Source organism: Tribolium castaneum, chromosome 9 (assembly GCF_031307605.1).
Source record: "Tribolium castaneum strain GA2 chromosome 9, icTriCast1.1, whole genome shotgun sequence".
NCBI lineage: Eukaryota > Metazoa > Arthropoda > Insecta > Coleoptera > Tenebrionidae > Tribolium > Tribolium castaneum.
Window position 1 is genome coordinate 1,116,468 of NC_087402.1, and position 16,766 is coordinate 1,133,233.

Below are 16,766 nucleotides of genomic sequence, written 5' to 3' on the forward strand. Positions count from 1 at the left end.
TACGTTTAACAATAAAATAAATCTTGGCTTGTTGAATCCAAAAAAAAATATTATTTTCTTAAACAAACTGCGTGTTTTAATTTTTCTCGAATTTATTTTGGTAATAAACGATGAAGTAAAGTTTAGTTTAATGATTTTTGTTGTTTCAAAAACTAAACCGAAATGTTTGTGCTTTTAAACAGAATAAAATTGTGTTTAACCCGGCGCATCCACCATTTTTAACAATTTTCGATAAATTAAAATGCCTCCAATTGATGATGATTTTAGTAATTGATATAATGTTTTTTATCCGATTTTAGTAATTTTGACTGTAAAAATCCATAAATCAAACACCAACCTAAACGTTTTTATGGAAAATTTAATTCTCTACAAATTTCTTCCTTACATTTTTCTTGTATCTTCAACCGTATTCGCAGCGTTTTGAAAAATAGAAGACAAAGCACAGATTTTTATTTTTTAAATAGTTTTTTGTGCCAGTTTTTTTTTCAAAAAATTAGTGAATTGGTTTGATTTAAATTAATTAAAAGGTTTTGGCACAAAGACGGTATAACGCTTCAAGCGTCCTCATTTTTACTCCGCCGTACTATTTTTTTGGGTTCAGAAAATCCTAGTTATAAAATTATAAATTTAGATATAAAATAATTCAGTCGTTATATTAATGAGTTGAACCAATGGGCGTAAAGCTTCGCTTTCTGTTTCCTCAGCGAAAAAAGTCCACCTAAGCGAAAAAGTGGATTTAATGCTCCGCTCGTTTTCTTAGTCTTTGTTTTATTCCAGTTGTGGAAAATTTAACTTATAATACAATTTTGATACGCTTCCAGCCGGCAGCATTTTGCATTTTCTGCCCAGGATATACCATTAAAGTTGGTTATTTTCCGTGTAACGATTTTATTTTTCGATTTCAGTTTTAATAATAAATATGAGGCAAAAGTCGTCCCTTCAATAGCCTATTAATTTCGCTAATAGCACCAACACGTGCGCAAACAATCGCTTAAATGTAAATTGGCTTTACTTAGATATCACACAATGTAATCAAACACAAAGTAATAATTTCAAGCCCTTTCATTAGTATGCTATTAATTAAACGTAATTAATCGCTTGAAATTGGGCTGCTTATTCTGAGATTTAAATGCGAGATAGGGACGGATTTAAATTTTAATCCCCACAATCTCACTTGTTACAATTAAGTCGCTCCGTGAATGCATAAATAACACGCAATTTTTTTATGTAATTAAGTCCTTGAGCGATTTTACCAATTTATTGCCGGAACACATTGTCAACAAAGCGCAACGTAATTTCCCGTAAAAATTTTATCATCAACTTTTTTATGTCTTATCAATACGTGCAGGTATTTTTAAGCCCGATTTTCGGGCACCTGTTGACTTGTATTAATCTTAGACCAGGTCCCGATTAGACTAATTAGAAGGGTTGCGATGATTTATGTCCCGTCATTATTTTAATAGGTCTGAAAACCAGTCAAGGTTTATGATTCGATTTTCTATAACCCAGTTTTTCTGTTTGTATTTTCAAGGCAAGTTCGTAAACAACAATGATATTGATTCCGTTGTTACTAAACCGAAAAATTCCGCCACTAAAAAACTATTACTTATTTTTTTTGTCACTACCATTATTTATTGTTACAATAACTAAATAATTTAACCGCAAATATAAGTAAATTACGAAAACTTGTTTGTGTCACCACCCATGGTTTGGTAAAAAGCGTATAATGTGAGGGCAAAACATTACGAAACGTTAGGCTTTTAAAAACATCAGCAAAATGGAAATGAATTTAGGATGAAAGTCGTTAATAGAGCACAAAAATAAGGGTGAAAGTAAAAAATTTATGTTTTTTTAGTTTTAATTTACTTTGGTAACAAACGCCAAATACCATAAACAATGTGTCTAATTAATTTAGATTAGTAATTTTTGCTGTGAAAAAAGTAAATTGATTATCCCGGCGCATCCACCATTTTTACCACCATAGTGAATTTTTTTAAAAATTAAAATGTGTTCAACTGTTGGTATATTTTTTTTAACAGTGATAGCATTTAACTCAAGGCTTGTGTTTATTACATGCGTCGAAAGTTGAATAAATTAGCAAACAAAATCATGAAAAAAGTTGTATGAATATGTTTGAGAAAAAAAGTTGAGTACGAACCTGGAATAACACGGAATATTTTCAATACTTGCGAATGATATTTTAATAAATGTAACAAACAAAAAACTGTTTTCTTACTTTTAAAAATGTTGGTTAGTTTAATTTAAAAAAATATTATTTTATTAAAAAAACTGTCTGTTTTAATTTGTCTCGAATTTACTTTGGTAATAAACAATAAACTAAAGTTTGGATTAGTAAATTTTTACTGTTTAAAAAACTAAGCCAAAATGTTCGTGCTTTTAAATAGCAGAAAATTGTGCCTAACCCGGCGCATCCACCATTTTTAACAATGTTCGATAAATTAAAATGCCTTCAATTGATGATGATTTCTGTAATTGATATAATGTTTTTATTCGATTTTAGTAGTTTTAACTGTAAAAATTCATGTATCAAACACCAACCGAAAAAAAATAATTCTAGTCCTAGAATTTCTCACCAATTTTATTAAAATTAAACAATTTGACAGCAATAACAACAATAGCTTTTAGTCTAGCTATAAAACTGCCTTATTAAAAAAATTATTTGATTAACGTTGGCATTTTTGTAGTTTTGAAATAGCGAATAAACTTTTTTAAAATGTTAACTTTTTTGCTAGAATACCTGAAAGCAGTTTTAATGAATGCAGTTGGAGCAGAATCTGTTTTCGTTCTTTTAATAATAAAATCTTTTAGCTTGTTAACGAACACACGCTCTACTTAATAAATCAGGAAAGGTTATTTTATTACACGAACTCTGAATATTTTCCAATTTACTTTGGTAACAAACGCCAAATACAATAAAAGGTATGTTTATTAATGTTTGTGTTAAGGTTTGTTTGTTAAAAAACCATAAATTGAATTAATTGCATAAAATTATTTTTAGCCCGGCGCATCCACCATTTTTGACAATGAAATAATTTTTAGTAAAATTAAAATGCGCTCAATTGGAAGTGATTTCTATAAATGATATGTAGTTTTTTTACTTGATTTTACTAATTTTAATTGACACGATCCATGTATCAAATACCAACCTGAAAAAAATTAACTTTAATGGAAAAAATGGACAACTTGACATTGCCACTAGTTTTTGATCCAGCAAACGTACAAATTGTTATAGAAATGTTAAAAAAGTCAACTAGAACAATGGTTTGTTTACCTGAAAACAGTTTTAATGAATACACAATGTAACAAGCTGATTTTGTTTTCGTACTTTTAATAATAAAATCAGTATCCTTTAGCTTGTTAGCGAGCACACGTTCTACTTAATAATCGGAAAAGATTATTTTATTACATAAACTTTGTGCTCATATTTGTATTAAAAAATAAACAGTTTGTAAGAATATTGTTTTCCCGGCGCATCCACCATTTTTACAAATTCCAAAAAATGTGAAATTTATTATTGGTCCATTTATTCTAGAATTTACTTCGCGTTTAACGTCTTGTTTCTTTCGTAATGTTTCCCTCCGGACGTTCGTCCGAACCGGCCGGATTTATTTACACGAGCTGTCGCATTTCTTCGACATGCTGTTGACACTAATACGATTTTTCCTTTCAGGTTTATGTTAGTCCTCGTTTGCCTAATATTCAGCGTGTTGTCAACGATCGACACGTACCAAAGCTTTGCCAACGAGACCCTTTTCTGGATGGTGAGTTTGTTATTACAGTTGCACATCCACCTCCGGCAATATCTCTATTTACACAGAGCAGTTGCTCAAACTCGGGCTTTTAATAATTCCGTTGCAGGAGATTTGCCTGGTGGTTTTCTTCGGCGTTGAGTATTTGGTGCGGCTGTGGTCGGCAGGCTGCAGGTCAAAGTACATGGGCTTTTGGGGGCGCCTTCGATTTATACGCAAACCCATCTGCATTATCGGTTAGTTGCCCATTTTACACTGGTACACTTTACAGCAATTTTTTTGCAGATTTAATTGTAGTGGTAGCTTCGATTGTAGTTCTAACGTTAGGTTCAAACGGGCAAGTGTTTGCCACGTCGGCTATCCGCGGAATTCGCTTCCTGCAGATTTTGCGGATGCTCCACGTGGACAGGCAAGGGGGCACGTGGAGGCTGCTGGGTTCAGTTGTGTTCATACATCGACAAGTAATGCAATTTTTACTGGTTTTGGTTTAATTTAACTGTGTTTTTTTGGGGTAGGAATTAATAACGACTCTTTACATCGGATTTCTGGGCCTAATTTTCAGCAGTTATTTCGTTTATTTGGCGGAGAAGGACGCTGTGGGTGCTGATGGAAAAAATACGGGGGATTTTTCGAGTTATGCGGATGCGCTCTGGTGGGGGGTTATCACTGTTACGACCATTGGATATGGGGACACTGTGCCCAGGACTTGGATGGGCAAGATTGTAGCGTCGTGTTTTAGCGTCTTTGCCATATCTTTCTTCGCTCTTCCAGCCGTAAGTTAACACCAAATTTTATTACTTACTACTAACTAATATTTCTATTTATTTTTAAAAAATTCTATTTTTGATATACAGGGTGCTCAAAAACTGGCTCACCAACTCAGTGGTACGTTATTGAGAAGCAAGTGCAGATTACGGGAAAAATGTTGAAAAAATTCCTAAAGTTATATTTTAAAAAATCTGGAGCTACAAACTTATTGTGTTAACTTCTTTAGTTTTCATTATTTTTTTATGTTCTTATGTTTCATACCAGGTAATCGTTCCGTAACAAAACGATGAATAATTATTTTAAAATTTACTATCAGATTTTAGCAGTTTTTTTAATTTAAAAAAATTAAAATTCATCCAAAAAATCACAATGTGTAGATGTGCCAACACTGGGAATTATTTCCTAGAAAACCGTTTCAAAAATAATTTATTTTTATTGTTGCTCAAATTCTATTGCGATCATGACTGTTAGACAACGTTGCCACATATCATTTACCTAAAATTAGTTATTTTTCAATAACTTTAATACAAAGAATTTTTTTACTATTTATACCTTTAAATGTAATCACTTCTCTACCACACACCATTGAGTTGGTGCGCCAGTTTTTGAGCACGCTGTATATATATATTATGTATAAAAACATAAAAAACATATAAAATATAAAAAGATATTTTTATATTTTTATATAATTTTTTTAATATATATTTATATTATAAAAATATATAATATATATTTTTATAATATTTTATATAATTTTTTTTTATATAATTGCGATGAGAAAACGTACTTAAATGCTCTAAAAAGATATAAATAAAGTTATTTTTAAAAAGTTTTGTTTTTTTGGCTTTAGTTTAAAAAAAATTTGAGAAAACAATGTTTAAAAAGTTTGAAAGTAACGTGTAAACTCTTTGTGGTAATTCAGATCAATTAAACTCAATTAATAAGTCTGCGCTCTCTAGCGGCTTTAACGGAACTATCGAAGCCGGGACATTTTCTTCGTCCATCGTCTCGCTTCCTACCCTTTCGATCTCCGTAGTGGCGCCTTTGTTGTGCTAAGCGCGGGTTCAGGTGCTGCTAAATTCAAGTAAACAACGGGTTGGGAATAATCAAGTTGAGGAGGTTTTTAAAGCGAGTACACAAAGAGGGATCAAAAATTCATAAATTTCGGGCAGAGGGATCGATAATGGGGCAAACACTTTAATCCCTGTTCAAGCGGACGACAAACCGGGTTTGCATGCCATTTATTTTAATTTGGATCATTTTTTCTCGTCAGTCTTTTGCTTATTGACTTTCATTTATCTCACTAAAATCAGGGCGAACACGTGTCAATAATAATGAAGATTAATGCTCGATTATTTTTAGGTGTAACACGATAGCGACGTGATTTTAACATGAAAAATATCGAATGACAACTACTACTCAAGTGATATGGCTGAAAATTACGCTAACACACAGGACGTTCAGTGTCTGGTTTCAGGAACTGAAAGCCTAATAAGAGGTCACGCGCAGCAATAAAAATTTAAGCGTTAACGTGAGCTAAAAAAAGCCACACAGAGCAATTATTTGCACCATATCCATAATAAATGGAGACATATTTTTTAATTAAATTTCTTGACTTATTAGCTATTTAATATTTTCTTTTCTAAGATTTTCAGTCTTTCTATCTTATATAACAAAATATCAAAAAAATGTACAAAAGAAGGCGGAAAAATCCAAATTCGTTGGCAATTGGTTTTGTACGCGTTTTTCATTAAAATTTTGTCAAGTTGAAAGCTTGGTCGAAAGTTCGATAATAGTGTTGTTTATTCTTTTTTGAAAAATTTTTTTGGTGCAGGGCATCCTCGGCTCGGGCTTCGCCCTCAAGGTGCAGCAGAAGCAACGCCAGAAGCATTTCAATCGGCAGATTCCTGCCGCCGCCATGCTCATCCAGTGTTTGTGGCGGTGTTACGCCGCCGACAAAAGTTTCAATTCGAGGGCAACGTGGCAGATTTATCTCAAGGATACGAACGGCTTCACCACCAACAACTCTTCCAGTGGGAGCGGCACCAATTGTAACATACCTCTTTCCAAGGTGAGACTCACTTTTTCAATGACTTACCTAATTTAATCAAATTGGTAAATAAGAAGGGGGAAAGGGATAAACCGGACGGAAGTTGATTTAAAAATTGGGACCGCACGATTAGATAAACGATTAAAAACTTTAGTTTTAGAGACGGAAACTTGAAAACTAAAGGAATGTGACCTAAATACCCGTAACAAACTTTTATTATTCTGTTTTAACTAGTGGCCAATTAAAGCTTGAGCCACGGCCAAACTTTACATTAAAAAAATAAAAAACTATAATTTTTCAAAAAAGTTTCGCAATTGCAATTGCAATTGCAATTAATTAATTAATAATAAATAATAAAGACATGTTTTTCATTATAAATAATAAATTCCAAGTCTGACTACGACTACCAAGTTTTAACCGAATTAATTGCGAGCCTAAATCATTATTTTTTATTTTATTGCAATTTTTCAACTTCAAATATCACAGAAAACTAAATTAAATTATTATCGACCTTTTAAACGCTTTGTGATTCCGATTGGATCATTTTATAGTTGGGAGTGCATTTGCCGATCAATATCCAATGACAAACACCTTGCAGTTTTTTGTGCAGTAGATAAACAAGACGGAGATAATTTTGATTGGTCAAATTATTCGAGGACTGGTCTCTCTCGCAAGAGTGGAATTCTGTCTACGATACGAATAATGGGGAATATTATTGATTCCACAATTTTTTTCATTAAAGTTATGAAAAAATTTGTGCTTATGCAAAAAATTCCAAATACAGAATACACCATATTTCACCTGATTTAAGCGTGATTTCCTCAAGGTTTCCCTAAGACTTCCTCTAATTTTTAAAAGTGACTTTCTTATAATTTCCCATAATTTCCTTAATTTTCTACACCCTTCGAATTTTTCGTATAATTTATCAAATATTCTTTGTTAGAAGCAATTTTTTTTCACTAAAATATCAAAGAAGCTAAAGAATTTACTTTATCTTAATTCTATTTGAACTTAATTATTAACACTGACCGGCTCGTTTGCCAAAAAAAAGGAACATTTTGAAAATAATAAAGAATTTAGCAAAATCTGTTATAGAAAAGTTATTACACTTGATATCCAGCAATAAAGTAACATCAAATAAAGAAAATAATGTAGAAAATTCAATCCAGTAAGAATTTGTTCGTAGATTTTTTTTAGAAACTTAAACGGCGCACTCAGTAGAATTTACAGAACCTTTATACTTGTTTAATAGCGTCATTTTTTTTAAAAAGGTAATTTTTACTTAATTTGCAGTCTCCAAAAATTTTGAAGACTTTAGCAACTTTTCACAGTAGAAATTTGTATTAATCCACTTGGTGGTAAGCAAAAAAATTAACAAATTTTGAAAAGCAATTTGGTGAAGGTTTCTAAAAGGAATTTTTAGAAAAAAATTGTGCTTATGCAAAAAATTCCAAATACAGAGTACATCAAATTTCACCTGATTGAATCGTGATTTTCTCAAGGTTTCCCTAAAACTTCCCCTAATTTTTAAAAGTGATTTCCTTATAATTTCGCCTAATTTCCCCAACTTTTTACACCCATTTCCTGAACCCTTCGAATTTTTCGTATAATTAATCAAATATTCTTTGTGACAAGGGATTTTTTTACACTGAAATATTAAAAAAAACTGAAGAATTTACTTTATTTTAATTTTATTTGAACTTTAACTATTAGCACTGACCAAAAAAAGAAGGAAAATATTGAAAATAATAAAGAATTTTGCAAAATGTGTTATAGAAGAGAAAAATTCAATCAAAATTTGTTCATAGATTTTTTTAGAAACTTAATTGGCGCAGTCAGTAGAATTTACAGAACTGCATACTTGTTCAGTAGCGTCAGTTTTTTTTTTAATAATTAACTTAATTTACAATCTCCAGAAATTTTTCACAGTAGAAATTTGTTTTAATCCACTTGATGGTAAGCAAAAAAATTAACGAATCTTCAAAAGCAATTTAGTGAGTTTCTAAAAGGAATTTTTACAGTTTGGTTTAGGTTTAGACCTAAACAACTTTTGTTAAAAGCCTCATTACAGAAACAAGTAGAGAAACATTTTTAATTCAGCTCATTTTGTAAACAAAGATGCAATCACCACGTAAGTTTTCCAGGTCGATTCATTAAAATAACCAAATACATGTACGTAATATTTCAAAGCGTAACTAATGGATATGAAATTTTAATGATAATGTAATTAAAATTAATACCGTCCTAAAGTAAAAATTGGGGCGAATTCACCCAAAATCGCTGCATTACACAGTTGATTTAATCCGCATTAGCAGTAAATTTTTGAATCAATTTCCGTGAAAGATTAGTGATTAGCCCCGTTTTGCATCCACTCCAATAATTTCACCGAACAAGAAGTGGATCACCAGTGCACACGAAATGCCAGAAACGATTCGCTTAATAGCACACCAACACGAACCCCAAGCTGTGGCAAACTTCTTGTTTTTATCGTTGGATACAAAATGGTGCTCACATCCAATTCCAATAAAGCAATTTATCTAAATTTCCTCGTCCCAGTTTCCCTCTGCATGTTAGAAACAGAATTAGACGTAAGCTAGTTTAAAGAGCTGAATAACAAAGTGAATATTTGACGAAGGTGCACAGCAGCAGCAGCCGTCAACTTGTCGGGAAAAAAAGAGCGCGTCCATCAATAATTCATCGGCTTGAATGATAAAAAGGCGAACGCACTGAATATTGTAGGGGATATCGGGGGTTTTATTTTATAATGAGTGGGGGCACTTAGTGTACAGTTTTCTTAGGCTAGTTCTAGATGCAGTGTTTGGTGTCTCGGTGTTAAGTCTCCATGGGTTGGGTCAGTCCCTGATGTTGCAGGTGGCTAAGAAAGCGTCCGTTTTGAAACGTCGGAAATCGCGGAATCGCATGGAGGCGCCTGGAACGCCACAGGGCGACACCCCCGTCCAAGCAGTCGCCCCCAATGCACCCTCCAGGTGCGAGTCCGATTCCGACGTTGTTTTCTACATGGAGGAGCCTAAAGCCGGTAAGCAATTTGCAAAAAAAAATACAAAAAAATTCTATTTCTATACTTGTTAATAAAAATTAATTATTATTATGAAACAACAAAATTTATTTAGGCTACTTATTAAATGTGTCAGTAAAATATATAACATTCCAATATTTAATGCGCTTTAAATTAAATCATCCAGTAAATTTGTTTAAAATGTGCAAATCGTAATGATTTTATTTATATAGAAATTAATTAATAAATAACTAGATATTTGTACAATAATGAAGTGTCGGAAGGTTTTGTGGAAAAAATACGTTAGTGTGAATTTTTAATTTTTATTTAACTATTTAATTAATCAACTCAGTATACACTTGATTTTGGCAACAATGTTTTATTCACAGTTTTTACCATCAAATGAATAATGCAACTATTGATTTGAACTCAAGTTTGAAACTTCCATCATTATTTCTCACCAAAATCTCGCAACACAAAGAGCAAAACGAAGCTGACGTTAAAACCCCGAGTGCACAAACATTATCGACTTGGCGGATTATTAATCACCGTCTGATGTATTTAGCACGTGTATGAAACGTATCATCATTTTTCTCGTTTTGTGTAAAAAGCCTTCACAAAAAGGCCTTTATTAGTCTGATGGTAAAATCGATACCGTTTTCTACACACAATCGCTTGCACAGATTTCCGTTCCAGCAGAGGGGGATTAAGTTGACTTGAAGATTTTGGGGCTTTTGAATGCTAGTTGTCCAAAAAAAACGAGGAAAATGGGTTTTTAGTAATAACAATATCAAATGAATTTTTATGAACTTTTTTTTAATTTGATTTTTTCAATTTTACCGCGATTTTGGTCGATTCCGGGCACTTACCTTCAAGAAGGTGAAAAAAAAAATTTTTTTATACTCGTTCTAGTATACTTTTATGGACTTTTATGTCTTTACATCCTTTTAGAGTTGTTAAAAGTCCACAAAAAGTCCATATATTCGATTTTTTAATGTTTGATTTTTTCAACTTTCATTGCAATTTTTGTCGATTTTGGGTACCCGGAACATTTGTCGAGCAATAGCTCCGGAACTATTAGAAATAACCCCATGAAGTGTATTATCGTTGGAAAGCTCTTTAGATTATCTATTTTTTTAAAAAAAGATTATTGTTTTCCGACTTATAGTTTTCGAACAAAATGCTGATAAATGCAAAAATTGGTAAAATTTTAAAAAATTCATAACTAAAAAACTATTCGGAATTTGGTAATTTTCTCGATGCCAATCGATTCCCCGGATCATTTTGCATAGGTATGGATCAAAATAATTCCACTTTTTAGAATAGTTTAGCTGTAAATGAAAAAATAAAAAAAATTAAAAAAAAGTTAACACCCTTAACTTAAAATCCCCCCTTAAAATCGGTGCTTTTTTAAAGTGTCTCAAAATCAAATAAAACCGATTCTATCTTATAGATTTTGATGTGCTCTTTCCGATCCAAAAAAGCGTTTTCTTCTAGCTCTTTTAGTTTGTCCGTAATCGGCGTTTGAAAATTGAATTTTTTTGCGAGATATCGCCTTGAGTCCTATGCCGTTTTGTAGAGTTTTTTATTCTGGTTGTCCTCGATTTTTCCGTTTTTCGATAACTCTAATAGTTTGGCCGTAATTGGCGGTTGAAAATTGAAAAAAAGTGAAAATGGAAACCTTTTTTTGCGTTTTTCTCGGAACCTGTAAGACTTAGAGCAACAAACAAAAAATCATTTGATAGCGCTTAATTTTTTCTATTTTTTCGATTAAACCCGGAGCCGCTCCGGGCAACGGTTCACAAGAATTAAAAATTTAAAATTTTTTGCTTAAAATTTCCTGAGTAACAAACACTACTTACTTACCTTCAAAAAGGTGAAAAAAAAATTTTTTTTAAAAACTCGTTCTAGTATACTTTTATGGACTTTTATATGCCTTTACATCCCTCTAGAGTTGTTAAAAGTCCACAAAAAGTCCATATATTCGATTTTTTGATATTTAATTTTTTCAATTTTCATCACAATTTTTGTCGATTTTGGGTACCCGAAACATTTGTCGAGCAATAGCTCCGGAACTATCAGAGATAACCCCATGAAGTGTATTATCGTTGGAAAACTCTTTAAATTATCTATCTTTTTCAAAAAAGATCATTATTCTCCGGCTAATAGTTTTCGAGGAATTTGCACATAAAAACAAAAATAGGTAAAATTTAAAAAAAATCATAACTAAAAAACTATTAGCAATTTGGCGATTTTCTCGACACCAATCGATTCCCCGGATTATTTTACATAGGATTAACATTTTTATTCCTTAATAATTTCCAGGCACCCCAAACCGCGTCCGCCGAGGCGAACGTGAAAGCTCCCGTGGAGCCGTCTTTACCAGCCAGACCAGCACCGTCACGGAGGCCGCCAGCGACGACATCGACGACCTCGACGGCGAGCTCCCCCGGGTGACACAGTACAGCCCCCACCTCTCTCTTTACTCCTATCTAACTGCATTTTTCCAGACTCACAGAAGCCCACAAGAACGCCATCCGAGCGATACGAAAAATCAAATATTTCGTCGCCAGACGCAAGTTCCAGCAGGCGCGCAAGCCCTACGACGTGCGGGACGTCATCGAGCAGTACAGCCAAGGCCACCTCAACATGATGGTCCGCATCAAGGAGTTACAGCGACGGCTGGACCAGACGCTGGGCAAACCTGGGAGTTACCTAGCGGGGATCGATCGCGTTGGAAACGTCAAACCCATGACGGTGGGTGCGAGACTGTACCGAGTGGAACAGCAGCTGGGGACCATGGACAAGAAGCTGGACGCCTTAACTCACATTCTGAACTCGTTGGCACAAAAAAATCAAGCTGCGCCACTTAGGTCGATCGAAGATGATGTCTGAGCAATAATCTTGCAACTACATATCCAGTGGGATTGGCTAACTTACTGTACATATGAGTAGTTTAAGGGAATTTAGTCAATATTCAAAACTAAGCATGGTATTATGGGGCACACGTGTAAATTGATCAAGGATCAATTGTAATATAATTATATTTTTAGCCACTTTTAGATTATTTCCATATCTATATCTAGACCGTGCCTATTTACTAGATTTATATGAGAATTAAAATAGGGAGCGTACGAGCGGTCTCGAACACATGCAGGCGTTTTTCATAACGGAATCAAAATTTCATGTTGCAGACAATCGTTACGAGGTAAGTTAGGGATAAGATTTGATGCAAGACAAGGTAGGTTTGGTTTCACATGAAATTATTATAAAACAACCTCTCTGATAGAGCTCTTTTCTCAAAAAAAATAAATAAAATAAACGAATTATAATAAAAGACATAAAAGTCGTAGAGCAACGCGGTTTGTTCATTTATCAATTTGCACAAGAATAAAAAAATTAAATTTTTTGGCTTAAAATTAGAGTAGCCATTATTTATAGTCAAAAATTTTATTCAACAAAAAAATTCATAACTCAAAAACTAAAAGTCGTAGAGCAAAACGGTTTGTTCCAGTGGATTAAGCGGCTTATTTTCTGTATTATACCAACTTTTCACGAGATTCAAAATTTTGAATTTTTTTGCTAAAATTTCCTGAGGAACACCTTCAAAAAGCTGAAAAAAAAATTTTTTTTTAACTTGTTCTAGTATACTTTTATGGACTTTTATATGCCTTTACATCCCTCTAGAGTTGTTAAAAATCCACAAAAAGTCCATATATTCAATTTTTTGATGTTTGATTTTTTCAATTTTTGTCGCAATTTTTGTCGATTTTGGGTACCCGGAACATTTGTCGAGCAATAGCTCCGGAACTATCAGAGATAACCCCATAAAGTGTATTATCGTTGGAAAGCTCTTTGAATTATCTATTTTTTTCAAAAAAGATTATTGTTCTCCGACTTATAGTTTTCGAGCAAATTGCTGATAAATGCAAAAATTGGTGAAATTTTAAAAAATTCATAACTAAAAAACTATTCGGAATTTGGTAATTTTCTCGATGCCAATCGATTCCCCGGATCATTTTGCATAGATATGGATCAAAATAGTTTCACTTTTTAGAATAATTTTGCCGTAATTGGGAAAATAAAAAAAATTAAAAAAAAGTTATCCCCCCCCCTAAAAACCGGTCATTTTTTAAAGTGTCTCAAAATCAAATAAAACCGATTCTATCTTATAGATTTTGATGTGCTCTTTCCGATCTAAAAAAGCGTTTTCTGCTAGCTCTTTTAGTTTGGCCGTAATCGGCGTTTGAAAATTGAAAAATTTTTTGCGAGATATCGCCTTGAGTTCTATGCTATTTTGTAGAGCTTTTTATTCCGGTGGTTCTTAATTTTTTCGTTTTTCGATAACTCTAATAGTTTGGCCGTAATTGGCGGTTGAAAATTGAAAAAAAGCGAAAATGGAAACCTTTTTTTGCGTTTTTCTCGGAAACTGTAAGACTTAGAGCAACGAACAAAAAATCATTTGATAGCGCTTAATTTTCTCTATTTTTTCGATTAAACCCGGAGCCGCTCCGGGCAACGGTTCCGGCTACAGAGGCGATCAAAGTTTTTCACTAAAAAAATTCATAAAAAAAAAAACTAAAAGTCGTAGAGCACTGCGGTTTATTCCATTGAATTTAGCGGCTCATTTTACATATTATATCAATTTTTCACAAGAATTAAAAATTTAAAATTTTTTGCTTAAAATTTCCTGAGGAAAACTACACTTACCTTCAAGAAGGTGAAAATTTTTTTTTTTTAAACTCGTTCTAGAATACTTTTTTGGACTTTTATATGCCTTTACATCCTTCTAGAGTAGTTAAAAGTCCACAAAAAGTCCATATATTCGATTTTTTCAATTTTCGTCGCAATTTTTGTCGATTTTGGGTACCCGGAACATTTGTCGAGCAATAGCTCCGGAACTATCAGAGATAACCCCATGAAGTGTATTATCGTTGGAAAGCTCTTTAGATTATCTATTTTTTTCAAAAAAGATTATTGTTCTCCGACTTATAGTTTTCGAGCAAATTGCTGATAAATGCAAAAATTGGTGAAATTTTAAAAAATTCATAACTCAAAAACTAAGAATCATAGACCATCAAAAATTTAACAAGTGGACATTCATGGTTCAGTCAGAACTGAAAATCTTGATAATGACTACTGAAAATCAAAATTAACTGAATTAATGATGAAAGAGCCTAAAGGAAAATGCTTATTAAATTTAACCAAATAAAAATGTAGGAGAAAGAGTAGATATTTAATAATTTATTGATTCTAATTTTTTTACAATTATAACAACGGTTATTTGTTTATTATTTAGACACGTTATTAACAAAAAATCAAAAGTGGGTGATATATGCGTGCTCATGTGTGTCTCCTATTTTAAGCATTTGTGTTCGAGACGCCCGTATTGTAGTACAAGGTCTGCCCTGTATAGTAAAAAAAACTTGTCGACAATCTATTTTCTGACTCGTACCGAGTTGTGTATATCGATCGAACTTTAGCTAATAAGAAAGATTTAAATATTTAACTTTCTTGTAACCTACACACAGCTTCGTCAAATTGGACTTTTCGCGATTTATATCAAAAGGGGGTCCAAAAAAACGAAATGTTCTCTTGTAGTTCGCTCTAGAGTAAGCCTTAAAATGAAAAAAAAATGCATTTGATTTAATAAAAACGCCACAGCCGATGCGGAAACAACGAATGTCTTTTCCCAGACAGCTGGTGGACTTTTGTACATAGATGATTCTTCATGACTTATTTAAAGAGTGCCTCTGCATCTGTGATTTGCACATCTTACTATTCACTGTTTTATATGATACGACCGAATTATCGAACGTTTGGACCAAAACAATGAAATTCCAAAGCGAGAGCGATTCTTGACCTGATCGAAATCGGGAATTGTTGAGATGGGCCGAGTCGCTTTTGCCAACTGAAACTTTTCCAACTCATACAAACACACACACGCCGAAATCGATCAAAGCGGACAGGTTGAGCTATTTCCACACTCAGTCTGCCCGAATTATTGTTAAAAGATCCTTCGTTTATTCAGTAGCTCTAAGGATATTCTAAATTTATTCAAACGTATCTCGAATCTTCCTTGTGTCTGGGGCGAACCCTCCACATGTCACTTCAGGGGAAAATCAATGGTGTGATGTTTGGGCGTTCGGTCCAATCTACAAAAGTGCCCTAAGTCTCTACATTTCAATCATACCGTAGTTGCCTCTATTACTCCCTTGATATTTTAATAGTTGAGTGTGAATACCAGTGAAATCGTCTCTCCTGTTTTGTTAAGTTTTTGGTGCGATTTGCTTAACCAATTAGCAGCTACCTACTATCAAAGTATGGCGTAATTCGTCGGTACTAACGTAATAATAATTTTGTGATAGATTTTAAGCACGTTTTTGACTTAAATCACTCTGTTGTATTTTATTGTAAATATTTTTATTGATATAGTTATAGTATGCTCACAAAGTTCGTGATCAATAAATAAAGCATCTATTGGATGTAATAACGTTTTAAACAAGATTCCATGTCATTGTAATTTAGAAATCTCTTGACGCAATATTTATTATGATAGCAATTTAAAGCTTTTACTTGATCTATTATAATTAAAAATGATATTGTAAGAAATAAACAATTTCCACGTGAAACACCCAGTTTTATTAACAATTCCCTACAAAAAAACTAAACGAATTGCTCCTTATCTTATGAGCTCTCATCTACGGATTTCTAAAGGTTAGGATGTGAAACGTCGTACAAATAAATCGTTCCCGTCCTCGATAGTTCAGTTAATGTCGCTAGAGAGCGCCCTAAGTTTCAGAGCAATGAGTTGGAAAAAACGATTTTTATAACGCTTAAAACACAGCAATTAAAAAAATACAAAAATACAGAGCATTAAATTCTCAATAGTCTGATGTAAGCATAATACAAAAATTTTGCTGTAAACTATGTTTAAAAAATTCCAAACTTTTACCAATGTGCTCTCTGCCCTATATTTTTCAAAATGCTGCGAATACGGTAAAAGATACAAGAAAAATCTTGGGGAAAAAGTTGTAGAAAATTAAATTTCCTACAAAAAAGTCTGCAAGACCATATTTCTATCTTCAGCCATTTAGGCCCCAAAGTCGTTCAAAGACGCTCAAGCGCTAGATTTACTTCATTTGCCGCTGAAAAGTCAATT

The 16,766-nt window shown here is 32.9% G+C and overlaps 1 protein-coding gene across 7 annotated transcripts in view; it reads left to right on the plus strand.

Annotated features, from left to right (window-relative positions):
• LOC663676 (potassium voltage-gated channel subfamily KQT member 1) overlaps positions 1-12,922 on the plus strand; it is a 31,302-nt gene extending 18,380 nt beyond the window's left edge. For 6 of the 7 annotated variants that reach the window (XM_015979575.2, XM_015979576.2, XM_015979577.2 and 3 more), the window contains 8 exons: positions 3,692-3,782; positions 3,880-4,006; positions 4,056-4,231; positions 4,286-4,543; positions 6,373-6,609; positions 9,445-9,625; positions 11,930-12,065; positions 12,115-12,922. In XM_015979575.2, coding sequence (XP_015835061.1) covers positions 3,692-3,782; positions 3,880-4,006; positions 4,056-4,231; positions 4,286-4,543; positions 6,373-6,609; positions 9,445-9,625; positions 11,930-12,065; positions 12,115-12,499 — 1,591 coding nt within the window. In that variant the 3' untranslated portion in view covers positions 12,500-12,922. The remainder of the gene's footprint in view (positions 1-3,691; positions 3,783-3,879; positions 4,007-4,055; positions 4,232-4,285; positions 4,544-6,372; positions 6,610-9,444; positions 9,626-11,929; positions 12,066-12,114) is intronic. The other variant, XM_015979572.2, reaches the window with a different exon arrangement.
• The last annotated feature ends 3,844 nt before the right edge of the window (positions 12,923-16,766 follow it).